General features: G+C 41.4%; 2 protein-coding genes across 3 annotated transcripts in view; one reads left to right on the forward strand and one right to left on the reverse strand.

The window, feature by feature from the left end:
* The first annotated feature begins 776 nt into the window (after positions 1–776).
* Positions 777–24,611, forward strand: SAV1 (salvador family WW domain containing protein 1). Its single transcript, XM_074544111.1, has 5 exons — positions 777–1,121; positions 3,630–4,091; positions 13,681–13,951; positions 20,202–20,345; positions 23,552–24,611. The coding sequence occupies exons 1-5, from the start codon at positions 1,028–1,030 to the stop codon at positions 23,766–23,768; spliced, it is 1,188 nt and encodes a 395-aa protein (XP_074400212.1). The 5' UTR covers positions 777–1,027; the 3' UTR covers positions 23,769–24,611.
* Positions 24,612–24,843: 232 nt separating this feature from the next.
* The window catches only part of ATL1 (atlastin GTPase 1), a 36,563-nt gene continuing 34,116 nt past the window's right edge, over positions 24,844–27,290 (reverse strand). For both annotated transcript variants that reach the window (XM_074544110.1, XM_074544109.1), the window contains one exon: positions 24,844–25,569. In XM_074544110.1, the coding sequence (XP_074400211.1) occupies positions 25,459–25,569 (111 nt within the window). In that variant the 3' untranslated portion in view covers positions 24,844–25,458. The remainder of the gene's footprint in view (positions 25,570–27,290) is intronic.

The following is a 27,290-nucleotide window of genomic DNA, read 5'->3' on the forward strand; positions in this document are numbered from 1 at the left end:
TCATGACAAGAAACACTGAGGGGCTGGAGCGTGTCCAGGGAAAGGAATGGAGCTGGGGAAGGGAATGGAGCCCCAGGAGAGGCTGAGGGAGCTGGGAAAGGGCTGCAGAATCCCTGAGGGAGCCGGGAAGGGGCTGCAGAATCCCTGAGGGAGCCGGGCAGGGCCTGCAGAATCCCTGGGGAGCCGGGCAGGGGCTGCAGAATCCCTGAGGAGCCGGGCAGGGGCTGCAGAATCCCTGAGGAGCTGGGCAGGGACTGCAGAATCCCTGAGGGAGCCGGGCAGGGACTGCAGAATCCCTGAGGGAGCTGGGCAGGGCTCACCTGGAGCAAAGGAGGCTCAGGGGCCCTTGTGGCTCTGCACAAGGAGGGGACAGCTGGGGGGGGGGGGAGTCAGGCTCTGCTCCCAAGGAACAGGACAAGAAGGAACAGCCTCAGTGGAGGTTTAAATGGGTTATTTGAGAAAATTTCTCCACGGAAAACGTTGTTAACAGTGCCTATCCCTGGAGGTGCCTAAGGAAGGCCAGGATGTGGCACTCAGTGCTCTGGGCTGGGTGACGAGGTGGGCATCGGGCACAGCTCGGACACGCCGATCTCGGAGCTCTTTTCCAACCTCAACGATTCAGTGATTGTGTCACTGTGGGGTTCTGTCACTGTTATTCTTGGTTTTCTGTTACTCTGGGGTTTCTGTTATTCTGGGGTTTCTGTCCTGGCGGCCTCCCGCCGCTCCGTGAGGGGCCGCGCCCTCCCCGCCGCGCGGGGGCGCTGTGGCGGCGCCCCCTCCCCTGCGCTGCCCCGCGGCCGTCCCGGAGGGCGGCGGCCGCCGCCTTCCCACAACGCCCCGCGCGCCCGCCGCGTCCCCTCAGCGACCCCCGGCCCGGTCCCGGTCCCGATCCCGATCCCGATCCCGATCCCAACCCCGCTCCTGGTCCCGGCCCGGCCCCCGGCGGCGGCCGGACCCCCCCTCCCCGCCCTTCGGAGCGGGGAGCGGCGCCGGGCATGCGGGCGGTGGCAGCGGGCCGGGACGTGGGATGCTGTCGCGGAAGAAGACGCGGACGGAGCTCTCCAAGCCGGGCGAGGTGCAGGGGAAGTACGTGAAGAAGGAGACGAGCCCGCTGCTGCGGAGTGAGTGTCGGGGGGAGCGGGGGCCGCCGGCTCGGGGGGCCGATCCCGAGGCCTTTGTGTGCGGCCGCTGCGGGTCCGGCGGGCCCTGGAGCTGCGCGGCCTTGGCGGGGTGAGGGGCGTGAGGGGGAGGTATCCCTGTGAGTGTGTGTAAGGGCTATTTCTCCCTGTAAAGGTGTGTGTAAGGGCTATTTCTCCCTGTAAATGTGTGTAAGGGTTATTTCTCCCTGTAAATATGTGCTTGATGCTGTTATGAGCCCTGGGAGATGACGGAGGGAAGTTAAAACTGAAAGGAAAGCCGAGTTTCAAAGGGAGCCCTGCACGCCTTGTTCCAGCGGGCGCTCAGCGTGCCCGAACTTGGTGGTTTTTGTGGGTTTTATGATATTCTCGGTGCCCGGTTCTTCAGTTTCAGCAGGCCGGGGTTCGGGCGGTGTGCATTGATTTTAATTGAAGCCAAGAGCTCCAGGGTGAGGCTGGCCGGGGCTCGGAGCAGCCGGGCCCAGGGAAGGAGGGAAGGGGTCCCTGTGGCCCGGGGGAGCTTCGGGGCTGCGGCTCCTGGATCCCCGAGCCCGCTCCTTCCACAACCGCGCTTGTTTTCCCCATCGGAGCACTGTGGGATGAGATAACTGTCCCGCCAGGCAGTTGCATAAAATCCCTGCCTAAAAAATGCTCCAGGTCCTCTCCGTGACTCAACCTGGTGAGGTCACTTGGGCTGCAGGGATCTTCCCGTGGCCCTGTGCTCCTAGGGCTGGGCACAACACCACAAACTCACACTGAAAGTATGCTTGGGTTTGGTTGTGTTTGTCTCAGAGACAACCGGAGACAGAAATGGGTTTGTTTGCTCAATAAATAAATAAGTGAATTTATTGCTGACACTTTCTGGGGTGCACCATATTTTAACCGTAAGTTGTAAGGGTTTACTAATAAAAGGTAATTAATAATAGGAATGACCTCGTTCTAAGCGAAAGTTATAATCTGTATTGATTTATCTGGAGGGAAACTACTGTTGAAAGTAAAAGTAGGGAGAAGAGGAATGTTTCACATACTGGAGGGAGGCAGTGAAATTCTAAAGGAGAAAGTGAAATGTCTCCCTGATAATTTGAGGACTTAATGCATATGGAATAACATCGTTTTTTCTGGCTGAACTTTGTGCCTTTGGGATCAGTGGGGGCAGTGTGAATTCTGTTTCTATCTTGGATTCCTGTGGGTATTAACATCTTGTCATTGCCAGTTTGTAAGGACAGCATTCCCAAAGAAGCAGTAGCCAAGATATGTGGATTTTCTTGACCCTTCTCACAGAGAAGCACGAACCCTGACTGATTTAGCCACAGCACAGTGTGGGTGGTTTGGGTTTGTTTTTTTTTTTTTTTCTTGCGTGGTTTTTTTTTGATGGGTTTGGGGTTGGTTTGTTTATTGCAGCTGCAGTTTTGCTCAGTGGGTTCCTGGTGTGCAATGTGCTGGTTTCTGCTGCACCTGGACATTCTGCAGTTTTACCACCACATTTACACAGGTGTTACACAGAATCACAGAATGATGAGGTTGGGAGAGACCTCTGAGATCACTGAGTCCAACTTATGCCTTGACACCTTACCCAGACTACAGCACCAAATCTTTTTTTAACACATCCAGAGATGGTGATTCCACCACCTCCCTGGGAAGAGCATCCAGTACTTTACTATTCTTTCAGTGAAATTTTTTTCCTAATATCCAACCTGTCCCTTCCCTGATGTAGCTGAATTCTGTGTCCTGTGGTTCTGTCACACCAACCCCACCTGGCTGTAACCTCCCTGCAGGAAGGTGTTGGATGTGAAAAACGCCAATCACTTGTTTTTAAAATTTTAGACGTTTAATAGTAATAGAATGGTTATAAAAATAGTAATACAATTAGAGTAATAATAATTTGGATTAGGACAATGTGAGACAATAAAAACAAAGAGTTACAGACAGTCTGGGTACCTTTTCTGGGCAAAATAAGCCTGAAAAAGGCCCCACGTTAACAGAGGATTAACCCTTAAAAGCAACAGCCTGTTGCATATTCATACAGCTCATCCATGGTGCATAAATTCCATTCACACACAGGATTCTGGCTGGGCAGTGTCAGCTTCTTACTCTGAATCCTAAATGGCATCATTCTGACTAAGTGAGACAGGAAGAAGTTCATTTCTCCTGATAATGGAGCAATAAATTCTCTTTCTCTGAAAGATTCAGGTGTCCTGTGGCTGCTATCTGGTGTGAGTCCTTTCTTTAAAAAAAAGTATCCTACATAGCACAGTTTCTATTTTAACATATTTTATAACCTAAAACTATATTTAACACACTGCTTAAGAGAATTAACACAGCAGAACTTTCTAACACCCCACATACAATATTCATTTGAATATTTGCGAGCAGCCAATCACAAAATACCCATTTTTCACATTAGAGGTGCCTTAGGTGAATCTCCGCGGTTTCAGCGTGTAAATCACTGCCCACACAGACAGGGCTCTCACCTGTCCCCGTGCTCCCCGGCAGATCTGATGCCTTCGTTCATCCGCCACGGCCCCACCATTCCCCGGCGCACGGACCTGTGCCCTCCCGACCCCGCAGCCTCCGCTTACGGCCCCGGCGACGGCCTCGTGTCCCGCAACCAGAGCTTCCTGCGGAGCCCGGTGCCGCGGCCGCCGCACGAGATCCTGAGGCGAGAGAGCAACAGACTGTCGGCGCCATCGTACCTGGCCCGCGGCTTGGCCGAGGTGCCCAGGGAGTACGGCGGCTCCTCCTCCTCCTCCTCCTGCTCCTCCTCGCAGCCCTTCCTGGCCGAGGCGGGCGCGGGGCTGGAGAACGGCGATGCCCGCGGGTATTACTGCGAGCACTTCTACGATGGCCACAGGAGACGTCCGCTGAACGAGCGCCTGCACGAGGACTACAGGTATTATGAACACAACAGTGATCTTTTCCAGAGGATGTCCCACAATCATGGCAGGCACACTTCAGGTAAGGATTCCTTGGTGCTTTTGGTAAAAATTCAGTTTTGGTGTCACTTTGGGGAGTGTGGATGATGGGGGTTGTGTTTGAGGTGTGTAGGACAGAGCTGCTTTGTCATGGCATTTCTGGGGTTTGGGTCATTGGAATTGAGGGTTTGTTCACACATATCCAGAAAGGAAAAATAGACTTAAACCAGGATTATTTTCACAATTAAATGGAGTAAGGCCAAGCAGGTTTTGTGTACATCTCATCTGCACATCAGTTTTAGGTAATTGGAATTGAGGGTTGGTTCACACATATGGTTTCTAAGGCTGGGTTATTGCAATTGAGGGTTTGTTCACACATATCCAGAAAGGAAAAATAGACTTAAACCAGGATTATTTTCACAACTAAGTGAAGTAAGGCCAAGCAAGTTTTGTGTATGTGTCCTCTACACATCAGTTTTGGGTAATTGGAATTGAGAGTTTGTTCACACATACCCAGAAAGGAAAAATAGACTTAAACCAGGATTATTTTCCTAAATAAATTGAGTAAGTTCAAGCAAGTTTTGGGGGTTTTTAATGCCAGGCATATGTGCATCTCCTCTACACATCAGTTTTGGAATTGAGGGTTTGTTCACACATATGCAGAAAGGAAAACTAGACTGAAACCAAGATTATTTTCTTAAATAAATGCAGTAAGGCCAAGCAAATTTTCTGTACATCTCCTCTACAAATCAGTTTTGAAATTGAGGGTTTGTTCACACATATCCAGAAAGGAAAAATAGACTTAAACCAGGATTATTTTCACAATTAAATGGAGTAAGGCCAAACATGTTTTGTGTATGTGTCCTCTGCCCATCAGTTTTAGGTAATTGGATTTGAGGGTTGGTTCACACCTATGGTTTCTAAGGCTGGGTTATTGCAATTGAGGGTTTGTTCACACATATCCAGAAAGGAAAAATAGATTTAAACCAGGATTATTTTCACAATTAAATGGAGTAAGGCCAAGCAAGTTTTGTGTACATCTCATCTGCACATCAGTTTTGGGTAATTGGAATCGAGGGTTTGTTCACACACATCCAGAAAGGAAAAATAAGACTTAAACCAGGATTATTTTCCTAAATAAATTGAGTAAGTCCAAGCAAGTTTTGGGGGTTTTTAATGCCAGGCAAATGTACATCTCTTCTAACAAATCAGTTTTGGAATTGAGGGTTTGTTCACACATACCCAGAAAGGAAAAATAAGACTTAAACCAGGATTATTTTCACAACTAAATGGAGTAAGGCCAAGCATGTTTTGTGTACATCTCCTCTGCACATCAGTTTTAGAATTGAGGGTTTGTTCACACACACCCAGAAAGGAAAAATAAGATTTAAACCAGGATTATTTTCACAATTAAATGGAGTAAGGCCAAGCAAGTTTTGTGTACATCTCATCTACATGTCAGTTTTGGGTAATTGGAATTGGGGGTTTGTTCACACATACCTGGAAAGGAAAAGCAGATTTAAACCAAGATTATTTTCCTAAATAAATTGAGTAAGTCCAAGCAAGTTTTGGGGGTTTTTAATGCCAGGCATCTGTACATCTCTTCTAACAAATCAGTTTTGGAATTGAGGGTTTGTTCACACATATCCAGAAAGGAAAAATAAGACTTAAACCAGGATTATTTTCTTAAGTAGGTGGACTAAGGCCAAGCAAGTTTTGTGTACATCTCGTCTACACATCAGTTTTGGAAATTGGAATTGAGGGATTGTTCACACATATGGTTTCTAATGCCAGGTAATTGGAATTAAGGGTTTGTTCACACATACCCAAAAAGAAAAACTAGATTTAAACCAGGATTATTTTCCTAAGTAAATGAGCTGAGGCCTAGGAAATTTTGAGGTTTTTAATGCCAGGCAAATGTGCATCTCCTCTACACATCAGTTGCTGGCTAGCAAGGAATTTTATTCATTGGGGAACATCTCCTGTTTTCATGGTGTAGAGAATAACCAACAGCTCTAAAATACAACATTGCAGCATTGTTATTATTATTGTTTTTATAATTAAATTTTAAGTATCATCTTATTACTTAATTTCATTGTTTGAATTTGACCTCAATAATTAAAATAATTCCTTGTAAATAGTCATAGGGAGGAATGACTGCTTTGTGTAATTAGCAAATTGGCATCTAATTAGTGTTGAAATTTACTTCCTAATCCTTGACTCCTTTCTTTTAGCTTTTAAATTTGTTTGTAAATATGATTGTTTCACTGTAACTTTTTTGTTTCCTAAAACTAAACAGCATAAGGAAGAATTACTTTTCTGAAATATTTGACTCTGATATTACAAAAATTAGGCCCAAGGAGGAGTTGGGAACAAACTGTAAATAATGTACCTTCAATATGAAATACATTGTTACCTGTAATCTATAAACAAAATTGTGATTAGTGTCTGATAAAACAAAATCCTGTCTAGAACAAGGGACCTGCCAGGAGGAACATCAGCTTTTAATGTGTGGGATTAAACCTGTCAGTGCCCTGTGCTTCCTTCACCACACAAACACTTCATGGAAATGGGAATTCTCAACTGCTGGGGTTTAAGGCCTGTGATTGGAATCCTCCTTTGCTTTTCTAAATGTGAATATCTCTGCTCTGGCTGGATTTTGGGTGCATCTCTGCATTGTTGCTCATCCAGCAGGCATCAAACATTTACCTGTGCAGGGAACGAGCACTGGGATTGTGCTGGGGTGTTTGAGGGAGGAGGGGAGGATTTCCCAAAGCAATCCCTCAGTTTAACCTTCAGAATTAATCAGCAGCTGGGTTTGCTGAGGAGCTTCCCAGAAATGGAGCTCTGGCTTGGACATAGAGCAAATCTGTGAAAGGAGCTCCACAGTTTGCTCAATTGTAGCAACATCTTCTTCCTAAATAGATTTTTCCCCTGCTGTTTGTTGACCTTAGCCTTGGAAATCATAGAGGAGCTGCTCCTGTTTGCTTGGTTTGGGCATTGACTCTCATAGTTTAACGTTTCATATTTTGAACAAGTTTTACACAGGTCTGGTGCTGGGTGAGTATTGAATCTCATGCACTGGTAGGGACAGGCAAAGCTGAGCCTTTCAGTTGCCAGTGGTTTCCCTTTCCTCCATTTTTTTCCATCTCCATCTGAACACCTAAAATCCTCTTCTCTTTTTTCTTAAAGAATTATATGGTCCAAAATAAGAAAATTTTAGGTTTTGTTACTTCCTTCATCTCACCATTCAGCTTCTTTTGATTTGAACCATCCCATGCCTTCACAGCTTCAGTGTTTTCCTTGAGTTCCCCAAATATCTCTGCAATTCCTTGTTTCTTCTTGCATTTCCAGATCCTGTTGCTTTCACTGCCTTTGTCTAAATTACTTTCCTTGTCTCCATTGTTGTTTCTCTTCATGGAGATGCCAGAATTCCCTGTGGTTCCAAGTGGACAATGTGGTTTTTAGCTGGATGTGTAAACGCTGCCCGGAGGTGGCGGCTCAGTGCGGGTGTGTGTGGGTGCGTTCCCCAGCAGGGGCCGCTGCTGAGCACCGGTGTCCCTGCCCTGCTGCCATCGTGGGGCTCACCCCGAGCTGGGCAGCTGGAGAGGTGTCTGTGCATTTCAGCTTGTCCCATTTTCGGCTGTTTGGAGGGCCTGGAAAGGCCCGGGGTGGCCTTGGGGCAGCCCGTGTTTCAAAGGAACAGAAGAGGCTTCAGTTCTTTTCTCGGTCTCGGTGTTTATTAATTGTTTATCTAAAAGATTTTCTCTCGGCCCGACAGAGCTCTGCTCAGCAGCCAGCCATGAGCACACTCACCTATCTTTATACCCAAAGTTACATATACAATATTTATCATTTTTCCCCAATACCTTTCACCCTTATTGCCCAGTGCACTTTTAGTAATGACCAATCCCAAAGTGCCACCATCACCACAGAAGATGAAGGAGAAGAAGAAGAAGAAGAAGGACAGGACACGCCCCAATTCCTCCATCTTACTTCTCTAAACCCCCCTGTACAGAAATCCTAAACCCTGTGTTTCACCCTCTAATTAACCAATCCCTTCACCATTCACCCCGGTGAAACCCTCCTATCCTCATACAGGTGTCGTCTCCTGTGTAGGATCAAAGTCCAGCCACCAGACACTTCTGGAACATTCCAGGACTCCCGAGCCCTCCAAGGGTGCTCTCGGTGACACCTCAGTCCTGAGCTGCTGAGATCCCACATCAGCTCTCACTCTGAGCTGGGCTTCTCCTCTCTGGGATAGGAGAAGTTACAAACACGTTCTTCTGGAGCCTTCAGAGTGTCCAGGCAGTGCTGAGGCAGCCCTGGCTTTGCAGCAGTTTCTGTTTCAGCATTGCCCTGTCCTTCCATGGCATTGCTCCCTCCCTGTGCTTCACTTCTGCCATCTCCTCCTTCCCACATCTCATTCACTTCGTTTCTCATTCACTTTGTTTCTCATTCACTTTATTTCTCATCCACTTCGTTTCTCATTCACTTCCTTTCGCATTCACCACTGCTGCTGATTTTCCTGACCAATATTTTCAGTTGAGATACCTCCTAATTTTATACATTTAGCTACCTCTGTGACATTTCTTAATTTTTTAATTTCTTTTTTTTTTTATTATTATTATGAGTGTCCTTTTCAAACTTTTAATTCTAAGAGACTTTTACCTGTCTTTCCTCGCCATCTCTTTCCTCTCTTCTAGGTTAAAGTTTTGGGGAGGTCTGTGGTTGAAGTTATACCTTCAGTGTAGATTGGAACTAACTTGTAACCAAGACCTCAGAGTTATTTGTGCCTGTGTGAGCGGTAAGCTGAACCATTCTTTGTGTCTATGACAATTGCTGAGCTTGAAATCAACACTCTCAATGTAAAGGCACTTGCTGCTGGTGGATTGTGATGAGTTCACTGGGATGTCACAGGAGAAAAAGCAATTTAACACAGAGTCCTCTGTGCTTTTGGTTCATCTGTTGAGTTGTACCCATGAAAAATTGCAAACTTGTTTAATGTAAGAGCAAAATAAATGCAGATTATGACATGAGAGCCATTTAGAGCTGAAACAGCCATATTTTTATTTTTCTGTGTGTACCCTTCTCTCATTTTTAAACAAACGGCAGTTCCTGCCTTTTTCTCTTTTGTGCTGATTTTGCAGGAATTTTGCAGCATAATTCTTGGTGCTGTCAGAGTTCTTCCTGTCATTTCCTATTTGTGAGTTTGTGCTTGCTTGGAACACCCCATTCCCTCCAACAAAAGGTTCTTGTGCTCAGGAAGTTCCTTCAGAGGCTGTGGAGAGGGTTAGGAAAGGTGGGAACTGCAGACCTGGCTGAACAGGAGAGTTATTGGAGATTATTTGGTGTTTTATTGTTAATTATTCTTTTCAAATTAAACACTTTGTTCATCTTCTCTTCCTGCTCTGATGAGGGGAAGGGAGAGGATTTTGGCATCCTGGAAAGGCTCTCAGGACAATTGGGCTAATTGAAAACAAAGAGTGTTTTGCAAGATTTATTCTGCAACACTTTGGAAATTTGGGTGAAGTCGCTGCTGGGGAGTTCTGAAATTTCTCTGCATTTTCTACCCCAGTGGAATTTTCTCCTCTGGATTTGCTCTTTGCCCTTTTTATGCTGGGGATGGGATCTCTCTGCTGCTCTTTTTACCTGCTCTTTGCTGGGAATCTTTGCTCCAGAGCTTTGGATTTCTTTCCAGAAAAATCCCTTTTACTGGGAAAGCACTGACTCCATTCCCAGTTCCTTGTTCCTTCCTCACCACAACTTCCCTGAGTGAAGAACACACCTGGGATTTCTTTGGGTTTGTAAGAGAAGGAATTTTTGCATTGATAAAGTGCACTGGAATGTGCTGCTCAAAGTCAGAATTGAGAATTCAAAACCTTAAATTGAAGATATTTGATTTAGAAATGGAAGGAAAATTAAAGCCTCAAGTTTAGTGTTGATGTTCCTTAAAAACAGCAGCTGAAACAAAAAACAGCCCATATTATATTACATTATTTTATATTACATTATATTACATTACATTATATTACTTTACATTACATTACATTACGTTACATTACATTACATTACATTACGTTACATTACATTACATTACATTACACTACATTACATTACATTATATTACATTATATTACTTTACATTACATTACATTACATTACATTACTTTACTTTACATTACATTACATTACATTACATTACACTACATTACATTACATTATATTACATTATATTACTTTACATTACATTACATTACATTACGTTATATTACGTTATATTACATCACATTACATTACTTTACATTACATTACATTATGTTATATTACATTATATTACATTATATTACATTACATTATATTACATTATATTACATTACATTACGTTACATTACATTACATTACATTACACTACATTACATTACATTACATTACATTACATTACACTACATTACATTATATTATATTACATTATATTACATTATATTACATTACATTATATTACTTTACATTACATTACGTTACATTACATTACATTACATTACACTACATTACATTACATTATATTACATTATATTACTTTACATTACATTACATTACATTACGTTATATTACGTTATATTACATCACATTACATTACATTACATTACATTACATTATGTTATATTACATTATATTACATTATATTACATTACATTATATTACATTATATTACATTACATTACGTTACATTACATTACATTACATTACACTACATTACATTACATTATATTACATTATATTACTTTACATTACATTACATTACATTACGTTATATTACGTTATATTACATCACATTACATTACATTACATTATATCACATTACATTATATTACGTTATATTACTTTACATTACATTACATTATGTTATATTACATTATATTACATTACATTACATTACATTACATTATATTACATTACATTACATTATATTATATTATATTACATTACATTACATTACACTACATTACATTACATTACATTATATTGTATTATATTACTTTATTGTATTATATTTATTATATTATTATAAACAGAATTACCAGATGAGGCCTGACAATGTTTTACAAATCCATAAATTGAATTAATTGTTGACCATCCTTGAGATTTGACAGTGCCACTCCAGAGAGTGCTCATCCCTCAGCAGAGGAAAGGAGACATTTGGGAAAAGAGGATAATTTAACTTGATTTCTTGGGAAAGCAATAAGAATGAGAATTATTTTTATTTGTTACAGCTAGAGGAGTGTGTGAGCAAAAAAACCCTGAGAGTTACAATGAACATGCTGAGGAAAATCCCAAGTTTTACACCAAATATTTGTATAAAAACTCTTCAGCTTTTCTATTTGTGCCCCATAAATCTGGTGCCAGCCCCCAATCCAGGGAAAATCCTCTGTGCAGCTGTGGGGCTCAGAATTGACCTGGAATTTAAATGCAGAAAATGGCATTCCTGGAAATTCGCCATGGATTGAGGCTCTCTTGGAATTTTCTTCTTTGGAATTTTCTTTAGTTGGAATTACAGGTCTGTGTATATATATAAAAGTGAATTTTCCTCTTTTTTTACTGTTCAAAACTATAGGAGGAGTTTTTCTCTCATGTGTGTATCCATCCCCCCACAAACCAACATCTGAGGTTTAGCAGGAAAACCAACAGACAATTTTGTTCTCTAAAAAATTAATTTATAGGAAAAAATGTCTCCATTTTAATAATTGCTGATTTTCATGCCACAGTGGTCGATGGCTTTAAGGCCCTGTGAATATCAACATCTTAAAACTTGCAGCAGAGAGAATATTCCAATATAATCTATGATAAAAGGGAAAAAATTATTATTACAACCATCATTTTATCAGTCTGGCCTTTGATTTCATGTCAGTGGAACATTGTTCAAAACTGGTCATTTCTGCAGCTGTGCAAGTTTATTTTAATGGTTTGGCTCTTTTAATGAAAATGGCAAAAGGAATGGATAAAATATTTGTGACCTGGTGTTATTTCTGTTCTTTGCATGGTGGAAATGAAAAATAAGTGGCATTGGGAGAATCCATGTGTCAGGAAAGCTTCAGTGCAGAGGGTGGCTCCTCTTCCAATGTTGGGAATCATTAACCTTTACCTTCAGTAAAAATAAATATGGATTTAAGGCTATTATTAAAGAGGAGGAACTGTGAGAAAAATACAGGAATGTGCAGGTTTTAGCAGTAAACAGAAAAATACTGATTTTCCCCCCAGATTTCTGTGTTCAGCTCTCCTGGCAGCGCTGATTTAACAATCACAATTTCCACACCCATGAAATCCCATCCCAGAGTTTCAGCCAAAAAATGGGGGAAAATCCTGAGTTTGTTTGGCCCAAACACAGCTCTCTGAAGAAGCTGAAATATTTTTATTTTGTCACTGGCATGTGGAGCTGAACCAGCTTCCCTCCCAAAGGTCAGGAAGGTTCCAGATGTTTCATTTCTCTGCAATTGAGAATTCTCTGGGTTGTTCAATCCCAATTAAAGATGGACACACAGGTAAGTCCTGACACCACAGGAAATCCTTCCAGGCCAAACACTTCAGAACACAACAAGGATGAGCAGCAAGTTTGAAAGGAGGATGTTTGTGAGAGGGATTTTAATGTATTTTTTATTTATCCCCTTGTTTTGGAGCCTTCCTGTAAGTTTGATTATTATAATAATTCTGTTAGGATATAGCTCCCCCAGGTTTCAGGCTGTGATTTTAGAAGAGAGAGACTCTGCCTTTCCCTTCTCTCAGAAAATAACCCCACCAAAATGTTATTCCTGAAAAGAAAAGGAGCAGGGGGTGTGTTCCTGTCAGTAAATGTGTGTGGGGGTGAATTCTGACTTGTAAAAAAGTGTAAAAATCTCCCAAATCCCTTCTGCTGGCTGTGGGAAACAGCAACACACAGACTGCTGATAATGGGATTGAGTGGATGCATTTGGCTGTGGGATGAAAGAAAATTGGGATTTTCATTCAAAGTAGGCAGTGTGAGGGACTGGAGGGGAACTCCTCAAAATGAATTTTTAAAGGGAATTGAATTGAGCCCAGCACATCCAGCAGGTAACAAATTCCCAGGGATGGGAAGAAACCTGCAGAAATCTTGATTAAAATTCTTGATTGTCACTGAGGTGTCTTGGGGATGTTTTTTCTGAGTTTTCTGTGCTTGCTCAGTTTTATTTCTTCCCAAGTGTCCCTGGGGAGGGATGGGACAGGAGCTGCTTCTGTGGGCATCTCTCACTGAGTGTTACAACAAATCCCACATTTCAGAGCTGCTGAGCAGTCTCAGACCTGGTGCTGGATCAATGCCAGGGAAAAGGAGGGAATTTCATCAGCTGCTGCTTCCTGGCAGCTCTTGGAGCCCAACCCTGCTCATCCCTTGTTTACCTCGTCCTGCTGCTGCTCTTGTCTGGTTCACCTGAAAAGCCTTGGGAGTGATTTGTCTGGAGAGTTCTAATTTCTGAACTTCTGGGGTTTTTTTTGGTTGATATATGAAATTTAACTTTGTTTTTGTTGATAAATGAAGCAGCCATAATAACTCATTAACAAAAATCATAACATCTCTAAATCTCTCCCTAAACCCCGATCTCCCTTCTTCGTTTTTTTAGGCATTGGGAGAGTTGCTGCTACATCTTTAGGAAACTTAACAAATCATAGTTCTGAAGATTTACCTCTTCCTCCTGGCTGGTCAGTGGACTGGACTATCAGAGGAAGGAAATATTACATCGACCACAACACCAACACCACGCACTGGAGCCACCCCCTGGAGCGTGAGGGGCTGCCCCCGGGCTGGGAGCGCGTCGAGTCCTCGGAGTTTGGCGTTTATTACGTGGATCACATCAACAAAAGGGCTCAGTACAAGCACCCCTGTGCTCCCAGGTGAGCTCCCACCTGCCCTGCCCACACAGGAGATGGTTTTGTAGCATCAAACAGAAAAAAAAAATGATATTTTTGGCTTTGCTGCTTTTTGCTGTTTGTCCGGTGTTGCTGGGGTTTAGGAGCAGGAGCAACCAGAGCTGCAGGAAAACAGCACAGGGGGTGAGAAAATAACTGAGCTGTGCACTCAGGGTCTGATGGGCCTGCAGGAGCTCTGGGTGTCTGAAATATTCTGAGTGGCTGAAATAGCAATTGTCATCCCAGCCAAGATTTAAAATAGGGGATTTCAGCCACTCAGAATTCCTACGTGAAATAAAACGACATAAAAATACACACCAAATGCAATCTTAATTGTTTACACCAAATCTAACAGTTAAGTGTTAATACACACCAAATCCAATGGTAATTGTTAATCTACACCAAATCTAACAGTTAATTGTCAATATGCACCAAATCCAATCTTAATTGTTAACACCAACTTTTGTTGTTAATACACACCAAATTAATGGTGTGTATTATACAGCAAATTAACAGTAAATACACACCAAATACAGTGTTAATTGTTAATCTACACCAAATCTAACAGTTAATTGTTAATACACACCAAATCCAATCTTAATTGTTAATCTACACCAAATCTAACAGTTATTTGTCAATATGCATCAAATCCAATGTTAATTGTTAATGTACACCAAATTAACATTTAATTGTTAATACACACCAAATCCAATGGTAATTGTTTACACCAAATCTAACAGTTAATTGTTAATACACACCAAATCCAGTCTTAATTGTTTACACCAAATCTAACAGTTAATTGTTAATACACACCAAATCCAATCTTAATTGTTAATATACAGCAAATAAGCAGTTAATTGTCAATATGCATCAAATCCAATGTTAATTGTTAATGTACACCAAATTAACATTTAATTGTAAATACACACCAAAACCAATTATGATTGTTAATCTACACCAAATCCAATCTTAATTGTTAATATACAGCAAATCTAACAGTTAATTGTTAATACACACCAAATCCAATCTTAATTGTTAATGTACACCAAATCTAACAGTTAATTGTTAATACACACCAAATCCAATGGTAATTCTTAATATACACCAAATCTAACAGTTAATTGTCAATATGCATCAAGTCCAATGTTAATTGTTAATGTACACCAAATTAACATTTAATTGTAAATACACACCAAAACCAATTTTGATTGTTAATCTACACCAAATCTAACAGTTAATTGTTAATACACACCAAATCCAATGTTAATTGTTAATGTACACCAAATTAACATTTAATTGTAAATACACACCAAAACCAATTATGATTGTTAATCTACACCAAATCTAACTGTTAATTGCTAATACCACACCAAATCCAATATTAATGGTTAATATACAGCAAATTAGCAGTTAATTGTCAATATGCACCAAATCCAACTGTTGTTAATACACACCAAATTAATGGTGTGTATTAATTGGTAATTGTTAATGTACAGCAAATTAACAGTAAATACACACCAAATACAGTGTTAATTGTTAATCTACACCAAATCTAACAGTTAATTGTTAATACACACCAAATCCAATGGTAATTCTTAATATACACCAAATCTAACAGTTAATTGTCAATATGCATCAAGTCCAATGTTAATTGTTAATGTACACCAAATTAACATTTAATTGTAAATACACACCAAAACCAATTTTGATTGTTAATCTACACCAAATCTAACAGTTAATTGTTAATACTCACCAAATCCAATCTTAATTGTTATTATACAGCAAATTAGCAGTTAATTGTCAATATGCACCAAATCCAATCTTAATTGTTAATACATACCAAATTAATGGTGTGTATTAATTGGTAATTGTTAATGTACAGCAAATTAACGGTAAATACACACCAAATCCAGTGTTAATTGTTAATATACAGCAAATCTAACAGTTAATTGTCAATATGCATCAAATCCAATGTTAATTGTTAATACACACCAAATTAACATTTAATTGTTAATACACACCAAAACCAATTTTGATTGTTAATATACATCAAATCTAATAGTTAATTGTCAATATGCACCAAATCCAGTGTTAATTGTTAATGTACACCAAATTAACATTTAATTGTTAATACACACCAAATCCAATCTTAATTGTTTACACCAAATCTAACAGTTAATTGTTAATACACACCAAATCCAATGGTAATTGTTAATTTACACCAAATTAACATTTAATTGTTAATACACACCAAAACCAATTTTGATTGTTAATATACATCACATCTAATAGTTAATTGTCAATATGCACCAAATCCAATGTTAATTGTTAATATACACCAAATCTAACAGTTAATTGTCAATATGCCCCAAATCCAATCTTTATTGTTGATATACACCAAATTCAACTGTTGTCATATGCACTAAATTAACTGTTAATTGGCCAAATGCACCAAATCCAATCTTAATTGTTAATGTACACCAAATTAACATTTAATTGTAAATACACACTAAAACCAATTATGATTGTTAATCTACACCAAATCTAACAGTTAATTGTTAATACCACACCAAATCCAATGTTAATTGTTAATATACAGCAAATTAGCAGTTAATTGTCAATATGCACCAAATCCAACTGTTGTTAATACACACCAAATTAATGGTGTGTATTAATTGTTAATTGTTCATATACAGCAAATTAACAGTAAATACACACCAAATCCAGTGTTAGTTGTTAATATACACCAAATCTAACAGTTAATTGTCAATATGCACCAAATCCAATCTTAATTGCTAATGTACACCAAATCTAACAGTTAATTGTAAATACACACCAAAACCAATTTTGATTGTTAATCTACACCAAATCTAACAGCTAATTGTTAATACACACCAAAACCAATTATGATTGTTAATCTACACCAAATCTAACAGTTAATTGTCAATATGCACCAAATCCAACTGTTCATTGTTAATATGCACCAAATTAACAGTTAATTGCTAATAAACAGCAAAATAACAGTAAATGCACACCAAATCCAATGTTAATTGTTAATACACAGCAAATTAGCAGTTAATTGTCAATATGCCCCAAATCCAATCTTAATTGTTGATATACACCAAATTCAACTGTTGTCATATGCACTAAATTAACTGTTAATTGGCCATATGCACCAAATCCAATCTTAATTGTTAATGTACACCAAATTAACATTTAATTGTAAATACACACCAAAACCAGTTTTGATTGTTAATATGCACCAAATCCAACTGTTAATTGTTAATATGCACCAAATTAAGTTAATTGCTAATATACAGCAAAATAACAGTAAATGCACACCAAATCCAGTGTTAATTGTTAATATACAGCAAATTAACATTTAATTGTAAATACACAACAAAACCAATTTTGATTGTTAATATACATCACATCTAATAGTTAATTGTTAATACACACCAAATCCAATGTTAATTGTTAATATACACCAAATCTAACAGTTAATTGTCAATATGCCCCAAATCCAATCTTAATTGTTAATACACACCAGATGTAAATACATCCAAAGTATTTACAGTATTTATTTACATTAGTTGTAAATACATACCAAATCCAACTGTTAATTGTCAATATGCCCCAAATCCAATGGTAATTGTTACATTATTAATCCAGATTATTAATTTCTGCTGCTCAGTCTGTTCTGCTGATACCCAGGAAGAGAAAGTTCTTCACCTTGTGGCACAAAACATAAATATATGGGGATGTCTTTCAGTGGAGTGACTCTGATCAGCTGCTGCCTGAATCCACATCAGTCCTGACTTGTTAAATTGTGCATTATAGAAATCAATACTTTTAAAATGATTTAAAAACAGCTCCGGTGTTTGAGTGGGGCTGAGGTGAATTTCACCAAAATAGCAGCAGCAGCTTTGGCAGTGGTGAGTCTGTAATGTTCAGAAATGATGGATCTGTGTGTAATGATCAGAAATTGTGAGTGTGTTTATAATACTCAGGAATGGTGAATTTTTGTATATATAATGTTCAGAAATGAGTGAGTCTGTGTGTAATGCTCAGGAATGGTGAGTCTGTATATAATGTTTGGAAATTGTGAATCTGCATAATGCTCAGAAATGGTGAGTGTGTGTAATGCTGAGAAATGGTGAGTTTGTGTACAATGCTCAGTGTGAGTCTGTATATAATGTTCAGAAATGGTGAATCTGTGTATATAATGTTCAGAAATGAGTGAGTGTGTGCATAATGCTCAGAGATGGTGAATCTGTGTATAATATTCAGAAATGGTGAGTGTGTATAATATTCAGAAATGGTGAGTCTGTGTATAATGCTCAGGAATGGTGAGTGTGTGTGATGTTGAGAAATGGTGAGTTTGTGTATATATAATGTTCAGAAACGAGTGAGTTTGTGTATAATGCTCAGGAATGGTGAGTGTGTATAATATTCAGAAATGGTGAGTCTGTTAGAATGCTCAGGAATGGTGAATCTGTGTATAATGCACAAAAATGAGTGAATCTGTGTATAATGCTCAGAAATGAAGGATGAGTCTGTAACATGTTCAGGAATGGTGAGTATGTGTATAATGCTCAGGAATGGTGAATCTGTGTATAAAGTTCAGAAATGGTGAGTCTGTGTATAATGCACAAAAATGAGTGAATCTGTGTATAATGCTCAGAAATGAGTGAATGTGTGTATAAAGTTCAGAAATGGTGAGTGTGTGTAATGTTGAGAAATGGTGAGTTTGTGTGCAATGCTCAGTGTGAGTCTGTGTATAAAGTTCAGAAATGGTGAATCTGTGTATATAATGTTCAGGAATGAGTGAGTCTGTGCATAATGCTCAGAGATGGTGAGTGTGTGTATAATGCTCAGGAAGGGTGAATTTGTGTATATATGATGTTCAGAAAGGAGTGTGTATGTAATGCTCAGGAATGGTGAGTGTGAGTATAATATTCAGGAATCTGTTCTGTGAATCTGTTATAATGCTCAGAAATTATGAATCTGTATTATGCTGGAAAGGGTGAGTTTGTGTATAATGCTCAGGAATGGTGAATCTGTATAATGTTCAGAAATGTGAGTGTGTGAATAATGCTCAGGAATGGTGAGTCTGTAAAATGTTCAGAAATAGTGAGTCTGTGTGTAATGCTCAGAAATGTGAGTTTGTATATAATGTTTGGAAATTGTGAATCTCTATAATGTTCAGGAATGGTGAGTGTGTGTAATGTTGAGAAATGGTGAGTTTGTGTATATAGAATGTTCAGGAGTGAGTGAGTCTGTGTATAGTGCTCAGGAATGGTGAGTGTGTGTAATATGCAGGAATGGTGAGTCTGTTAGAATGCTCAGGAATGGTGAATCTGTGTATAAAGTTCAGAAATGGTGAGTGTGTGTAGAATGCACAAAAATGAGTGAATCTGTGTATAATGCTCGGAAATGTGAGTGTGTGAATAATGCTCGGAAATAAAGGGTGAGTCTGTAAAATGTTCAGGAATGGTGAATCTGTGTATAATGTTCAGAAATGAGTGAGTCTGTGTATATAATGTTTGGAAATGGTGAATCTGTGTATAACGTTCAGATATGGTGAGTGTGTGTAATGTTGAGAAATGGTGAGTTTGTGTATATAGAATGTTCAGGAGTGAGTGAGTGTGTGTGTAATGCTCAGGAATGGTGAGTGTGTGTAATATTCAGAAATGGTGAGTCTGTGTATAATGCACAAAAATGAGTGAATCTGTGTATAATGCTCAGGAATGAGTGAATCTGGATATAATGCTCAGAGATGGTGAGTGTGTGAATAATGTTCAGAAATGGTGAATCTGTGTATAATGTTCAGAAATAGTGAGTCTGTGTGTAATGCTCAGGAATGGTGAGTTTGTGTATAATGTTTGGAAATTGTGAATCTGTATAATGTTCAGGGGTGGTGAGTGTGTATATAATCTTCAGAAAGGGTGAGTTTATGTATATATAATATTCAGAAATGAGTGAGTGTGTGTATAATATTCAGAAATGGTGAGTCTGTGTGTAATGCTCAGAAATGGTGAATTTGTGTATATATAATGTTCAGAAATGGTGAGTCTGTGTATAATGCTCAGGAATGGTGAGTGTGTGTGCAATGCTCAGAAATGTGAGTGTGTGTGCAATGCTGAGGACTGGGTGCCTGCAGGGTGCATTGTGTGCCCAGTGCTGACCCTGTCCCCTGTCCCCTGTCCCTCTGTCGGTGTCCGTGTGTCCGCAGCGTGCCCCGCTATGACCAGCCGCCCCCCGTGTCCTACCAGCCGCAGCCCCCGGAGCGGAGCCAGGCCCTGCTGGTCCCTGCCAACCCCTACCACAGTGCTGAGATCCCTGACTGGCTCCAGGTCTATGCCAGGGCTCCTGTCAAGTGAGAATCTGCCTTTTCTTCTCTTCTTTGCCCTCTGAAAATGCAAAAACATTGAATTTCTGTGGCTGGCAGCAGAGCTTGGGCTGTGTTTGGTTTTTAGGCTGAGGGAAGAGTTGTACCAAATGTTTATCACATTAATTTGCTTTCTTTCAGGAGTGATCACTTTGTGCAGCTCCCACAAAGCTGTCACAGGCTGAAGGATGTGTTTTGCTTTACCAGAGTAGCTCAGAAAATATGTGAAACATTTCTAGGGTGGAACTTCCTCATGTCTCTTTTAGTTCTATTTAAACAGCACAGCTTTTCCTCCACCTTTAAGAGGTTTTAATCACAGAATCATGAAATTATTTGGATTGGGAGGAACTTAAAAATCATTCACTCCCACCCTTGCTATGGGCAGGGACACTTCCACCATCCCAGGCTGCTCCAATCCCATCCAGCCTGGCCTGGGACACTTCAGGGATCCAGGGTTCTATTTCTATATTTCTGTTTCTATATTTCTATATTTCTGTTCAAGAAATAGAATTAAAAAACCAAAGGCTAATAAAAAAATCATTTTGTCAAAAAAAAAAAAACCAAAAAGCTGCTGCAGGAACAGGGAGTCTCCTCCCAAAAAAGGTTTGAGTCAGCATCAGGAAATGAGATTTTCTAATGGGTGCAGTAACACTGAATAGAAAGCAATAAAATCCCAAATGTGGTGTAATAATTATTAAATCATGTGCTGTTCTTAAGGAGAATATGGAGAAATTCAGTTTTCCAGCAGCCTGGAACTGCAAATTCAAGCTGTGGTGTTCAGTGACTTCCACTAAAAAAATTCCTTTTTTTATTACCTGCTCCTACTGACACAGTTTGAATGAGTTTTATTATTTCTTGTTACTGCTGGGTTTGCCAGCAGCCCATAAAATTTAAATTGCCCTAAAACCCCCAGAACACTGGGGCTCCACACAAATTCCTGTAGGATTTGTATCCCAGAAATCCTTCCAGGTTTTGGCTGCAGATCCATTCATTTATTGAGGTTTTTGGCACATCCAGTGTAAATTTTTAAATAGCTCAGCCTGTGTTGTGTGGATTATTTTGGATATTTTCTTGAAACTTGAGAAACAAACATGAGAGAAATTCAACAATTCAGCAGGGATTTCTTTATAGCAAGTAGGCTGAGACAAAGTTTTGAATTTTTAATTAGCACAGTTTTGCACTGAAATAATTGGTTTTATTTTGTCATGATCTGTTACTTACACCTGGCTCTGCAAATTGATTTAGCTTGTTTTTGTTTGTTTTTGTTGAGAGGAGTAGCTAATTATGGGAAAAAATAAGAATATTAGATTTTGTTTTAACAAATTCCTCTAAAGCATAAGAATTAGGGTTAGAAAAAGCCTGACAGAGAGTTCAGTAGGTGTTAACCAAAATAATCTTTGTTTATGGGAACCAATTCCTTCCTGTGAGGGTGGGAGGGGAGAGGAGGGAAATTGAGATTTAACAGTTCATTGCTAATGCACACCAAACCCAGGGCTCACTGCTCATCCACACTGGGCATTGCTGCTGAAAATTCTTCACTTGTGAATTTTTCACTGAAAACTCAACCACAGAGCTCCAACTCCAAACTGCTGCAGGTGGTTATTTTGGGGTTTTTTTTGGGAAAAAAAAAAAGATATTAGCAGTGCAGCCCTGTCAGAATCAGGGATAATTTAATACAGAGGCTGTGGTGAGTTGTAGTGAAATTGATAAAATTCCTCATCAAATTCCTCATCAAATTCCTGTGATGTCTCTGGAATGGGAATTTCAGTGGGGAGTGCAGTTTATTTCCAGAAATCCACTGATATTCCAGCCTCAGCCTGCAGCCAGGTGAATCCGTGCTCCTGTGCCTCAGCTGCATCAAAAATCTCCATTATTCCAAATATCTCCCATTATTCCAAATATCTCCATTGTTCCAAATATCTCCATTATTCCAAATATCTCCATTGTTCCAAATATCTCCATTATTCCAAATATCTCCATTATTCCAAACAACTCCGTTATTCCAAACAACTCCGTTATTCCAAATATCTCCATTATTCCAAATATCTCCATTATTCCAAACAACTCCATTATTCCAAATATCTCCATTATTCCAGATATCTCCATTATTCCAAATATCTCCATTGTTCCAAATATCTCCATTGTTCCAAATATCTCCATTATTCCAAATATCTCCATTATTCCAAATATCTCCATTGTTGCAAATATCTCCATTATTCCAAACAACTCTGTTGTTCCAAATAACTCCATTATTCCAAATATCTCCATTATTCCAAAAATCTCCATTATTCCAAAAATCTCCATTATTCCAAATATCTCCATTATTCCAAAAATCTCCATTGTTCCAAACAACTCCATTATTCCAAATATCTCCATTATTCCAAACAACTCCATTATTCCAAATATCTCCATTATTCCAAATATCTCCATTTGAAATCCTTCCTTCTATTCTTTTAGTATAGTTTTAATATATCATTCCCTTTTCATATAATATATGTAGTAAAATGAAATGAAACATGGAATCAAGATTCTCATCTCTTCCCTCGCCCTGGGACCCCTGTGAACACCCCCACAATGTAAAAAATGTGTATTTTATGATTGGCTTTTGGCAAATATTCAAGTGAATGTTATATGTGTGGTGTTAGAAAGTGATGCTGTGTTAATTCTCTTAAGTGCTGTGTTAAATAGAGTTTTAGGTTATAAAAATGTTAAAATAGAAACTGTGCTATGTAGGATATTTTTCTTCAGAAAGGACTGGCACTGAGATAGCAGCCACAGGACACCTGAATCTTTCAGAGAAAGAGAATTTATTGCTCCATTATCAGGAGAAATGAACTCCTTCCTGCCTCACTTGGGCAGAATGATGCCATTTAGGATTCAGAGGAAGAAGCTGACACTGCCCAGCCAGAATCCTGGGTTTGAATGGAATTTATGCACCATGGATGAGCTGTATGAATATGCAACAGGCTGGTGCTTTTAAGGGTTAATCCTCTGTTAACGTGGGGCCTTTTCTGGCCTTATTTTGCCCAGAAAAGGTACCCAGACCCCCATAACTCTTTGTTTTTATTGTCTCGTATTGTCCTAAACCCTAATTGTCCAAATTATTATTACTGTAACCCCTTTTATCACCACTAAACTTTGAAAATTTTCCAACCACCATCCCTATTTTTCACCCACCCTCGTATCTCCCGCAGGTACGACCACATCCTGAAGTGGGAGCTGTTCCAGCTGGCTGACCTGGACACGTACCAGGGCATGCTGAAGCTGCTGTTCATGAAGGAGCTGGAGCGCATCGTGAAGTTGTACGAGGCGTTCCGGCAGGCGCTGCTGGGCGAGCTGGAGCAGCGGCAGCAGCGGCAGCAGTGGTACCAACAACAACAACAACAACAACAGCACAGCGCCCACTACTGAGCTCCCCAGGAAAAACGCTTCTGGTTCAAAAGGCAGCTTCTTTTTTTGTTGACGTTGCACCTTTGTTATTATTATTATCCTCTTGAATATTTTTTTCTACATGTATGATGTGTTGTTTATAAAAAAAAAAACCAACAAAAAAAAAAAAAGTGGGAATTGTTTGTTAATCTTTTTTGACCGTGAGAAAGCAGCAAGTTCCGTGGTGCCCTGTGCCGAGCCAGCTGCAGTGTTAGAGCTGGCTGTGCATTTCTGAAGGGCAGTGGTCACATCCTGGCTCCACACGTTGTCCCAGCGCAGCTGCCTCGTTCAGGGAGTGCTTTGGGATCCTCTCCTGAGAGCTCTGCCCTCGTTCACAGCTTTAATGTACAGACCCAGCCCGGCCCGGGCCCTGCCCACCCTGCCCCGGTGAAGCTCAGTTGCCTTATTTTGTACTTTAGCTCGTTACTACTCCAGCCCCACTCCTCATTTCCACACAGCTTACTCAGAGGGGGACACCTGTACCTTCCCAAAGAAATGGTTTTGATCCTGCATTTCCCAAAACCTGACCCGCTCCAGTGGAAGGGCAGCAGCACCGGCTGCCCCACTGTGCCACCCCAGGGGGAAAATCAGGGATGGAACAGCAATTACTGGGTTTTTTTTTTTAATGAGCTTTTGTCCTAAAGCTCCTCACTTGGGGAAAATCTTTAATTGTCCAGTTACCCTCTCCAGGAATTTCATTTGGTTCATTAATTGTCCTGATATGTTATTTATGGGTTCTTTTCAGTGCAATAAACACTGCAGACAAAAAAAAGTACATTTCTTGTAAATCCTACGAATTCAATAAAAATCATTTTGTTCGATGAACGAAGGCTTTGTGTGACTGATTTGTGGCCTTTCACAACTCCAGATAAACCATCCTTGGCAGCAGGGAAAGCCCCATGATTGAAGCTCTTGGTGGCACCGAGCTCTGGGTGTATCTGTGGATAAATGACCCTCAAAAACCAACCCTGAAATCCCAAATCAAACCAAACATGTAGAAAAAACCCCAGGGGAGAAGCTCTTACCGAGGTAATCAATAATTTCTCTGTAGAACCAATTTCTTAGGAACCAAAAGCAAACTTTAATAGTCTTGACAATAAAAGAATAGAACTGTACCACACATCCTATGCACTATCATGGATAAATATGTACAGAAATACAGAGAAACTTCCTCCAGAACAGCTACAAAGTGACACCTTGTGCAGACAAACAGAAACGGTTCCTCACAGCACCCCCGACCACAGCAAAGTGCCCTTGACGGTGTCTGATAAAGCAAGTTAACACTTCATTATGTTCATGGCATTAAACAGTGAAACGAAGGAAACAAACGCGGTTACATGTTAGAACTTCTTCAAGTACCTGAAATAAACTGCCTTTTGGACAAGCTTCGGCCGTTTTAGTTGCGGTATCACGTAAATTATCGTTTCCTCGGTGGTGACTAATTAAGAAGGGGGAAATAAGGCTTCATAAACGAGCTGGGAGTCGCTGGCAATGACGGACCAAAGCTCGGGGCTGCGGCAGCGCCCTCTGTACACGGGGACAGGGACAGGGACAGGGACACCCGGGCTGGCGCCGCTCCCGGCGGGCCGGGGACGGACACGGGCGGGGGCGGCGATGCCGGGGACCCAGCGGGACCCACCGGGACCCACCGGGAGCGGCACCGGGACCGCTCCTAGAGCTGCTTCCTGTCGGCGGCCGGGCCGGGCTCGCTGCGCGGCGCGGGGAAGGCGTGCTGGTACAGGTGTCTGTGCGTGGCGGCCGCGCTGTACAGCTTGTACAAGGCCTGCGGAGAGACGGCACCGCTGAGCGGCTCCTGCCCACCGGGGATCCCCGACACGGGGAATCCTGAACGCGGGGAATCCCGAACCCGGGGGATTCTGATCCCAGGGAACCCCAATCCTGGGGATTCTGAACCCAGGGAATCCCAAACTTGGGGAATCCCAATCCCAGAGAATCCTGAACACAGGGAATCCCGATCCCAGATCCCAAACCCAGAGAATTCCAAACTCGGAGAATCCCAAACCTGGGGAATCCCAATCCTGGGGAATTCTAACCCAGGGAATCCCAAACCCAGGGGATTCTGATCCCAGGGAATCCCAATCCTGGGGAATCCTGAACCCAGGGAATCCTGATCCCCAGGGACCCCTAATCCTGGGGAATTCCAGTCCTGGGGAATCCCAAACCCCAGGGGATTCTGATCCCAGGGAATCCCAATCCTGGGCAATCCCAATCCTGGGGAATCCTGAACCCAGGGAATCCCAAACCCCAGGGAATTCTGAACCCAGGGAATCCCAAACCCAGGGGATTCTGATCCCAGGGAATCCCAATCCTGGGGAATTCTGAACCCAGGGAATCCCAAACTTGGGGAATCCCAATCCCAGAGAATCCTGAACACAGGGAATCCCGATCCCAGACCCCAAACCCAGAGAATTCCAAACTCGGAGAATCCCAAACCCGGGAGATTCTGATCCCAGGGAATCCCGATCCCAGTGAATTCTGATCCCAGGGAATCCCAAACCCGGGGGATTCTGATCCCAGGGAACCCCAATTCTGGGGAATCCTAATCCTGGGAAATTCTGATCCCAGGGAATCCTGATCCCAGGGAAATCGGATCCCAGGGAACCCCAATCCTGGGGAATCCCAATCCCAGAGAATCCTGAACACAGGGAATCCCGATCCCAGATCCCAAACCCAGAGAATTCCAAACTCGGAGAATCCCAAACCCAGGGGATTCTGATCCCAGGGAATCCTGAACACAGGGAATCCCGATCCCAGATCCCAAACCCAGAGAATTCCAAACTCGGAGAATCCCAAACCTGGGGAATCCTAAACCCAGGGAGTCCCGAACACACAGAATCCAAATCCCAGGGAATCCCAGTCCCAAGGAATCCCCCAAACCCAGGGAATCCTGATTCCAGGGAATCCAAAGCACACGGAATCCCAAATCCAGGGGATCCCAAACCCAGGGAATTCCAATCCTGGGGAATGCCGACCGCAAAGAATCCCAAACCCATGGAACCCTGATCCCAGGGAACGCCAAACCCAGGGAATCCCAGTCCTAGGGAATCCCCCAAACCCATGGAGCCCTGATCCCAGGGAATTCCAAACTCAGGGAATTCCAAACTCAGGGAATCCCAAACCCAGGGAATGCCAAACCCAGGGAATGCCAAACCCAGGGAATCCCCCAAACCCATGGAACCCTGATCCCAGGGAATTCCAAACTCAGGGAATCCCAAACCCAGGAATCCCAATCTCAGGGAATCCTGATCCATCCCAACCCCCTGTGCGTTCTGTGCACCAGATTTTCCAATTTTCCAAGCACCTCATCCCCCCTGAGCTCTATGGATCCTTCCTTTGGACCATGAGTGGGGCATTTGGGGTTGTTTTCCCTGTTTTGGCTCCTGCAGCCTCAGCCCCAGGGCTGGGGGTGGCACAGGGGTGGCACAGGGGTGGCACAGGGCTGGCACGGGTCCTTGTCCCCATCATCTCCCTGCAGATGTTGTG

Source organism: Zonotrichia albicollis, chromosome 6 (genome assembly GCF_047830755.1).
Source record: "Zonotrichia albicollis isolate bZonAlb1 chromosome 6, bZonAlb1.hap1, whole genome shotgun sequence".
NCBI classification, from domain to species: Eukaryota; Metazoa; Chordata; class Aves; order Passeriformes; family Passerellidae; genus Zonotrichia; species Zonotrichia albicollis.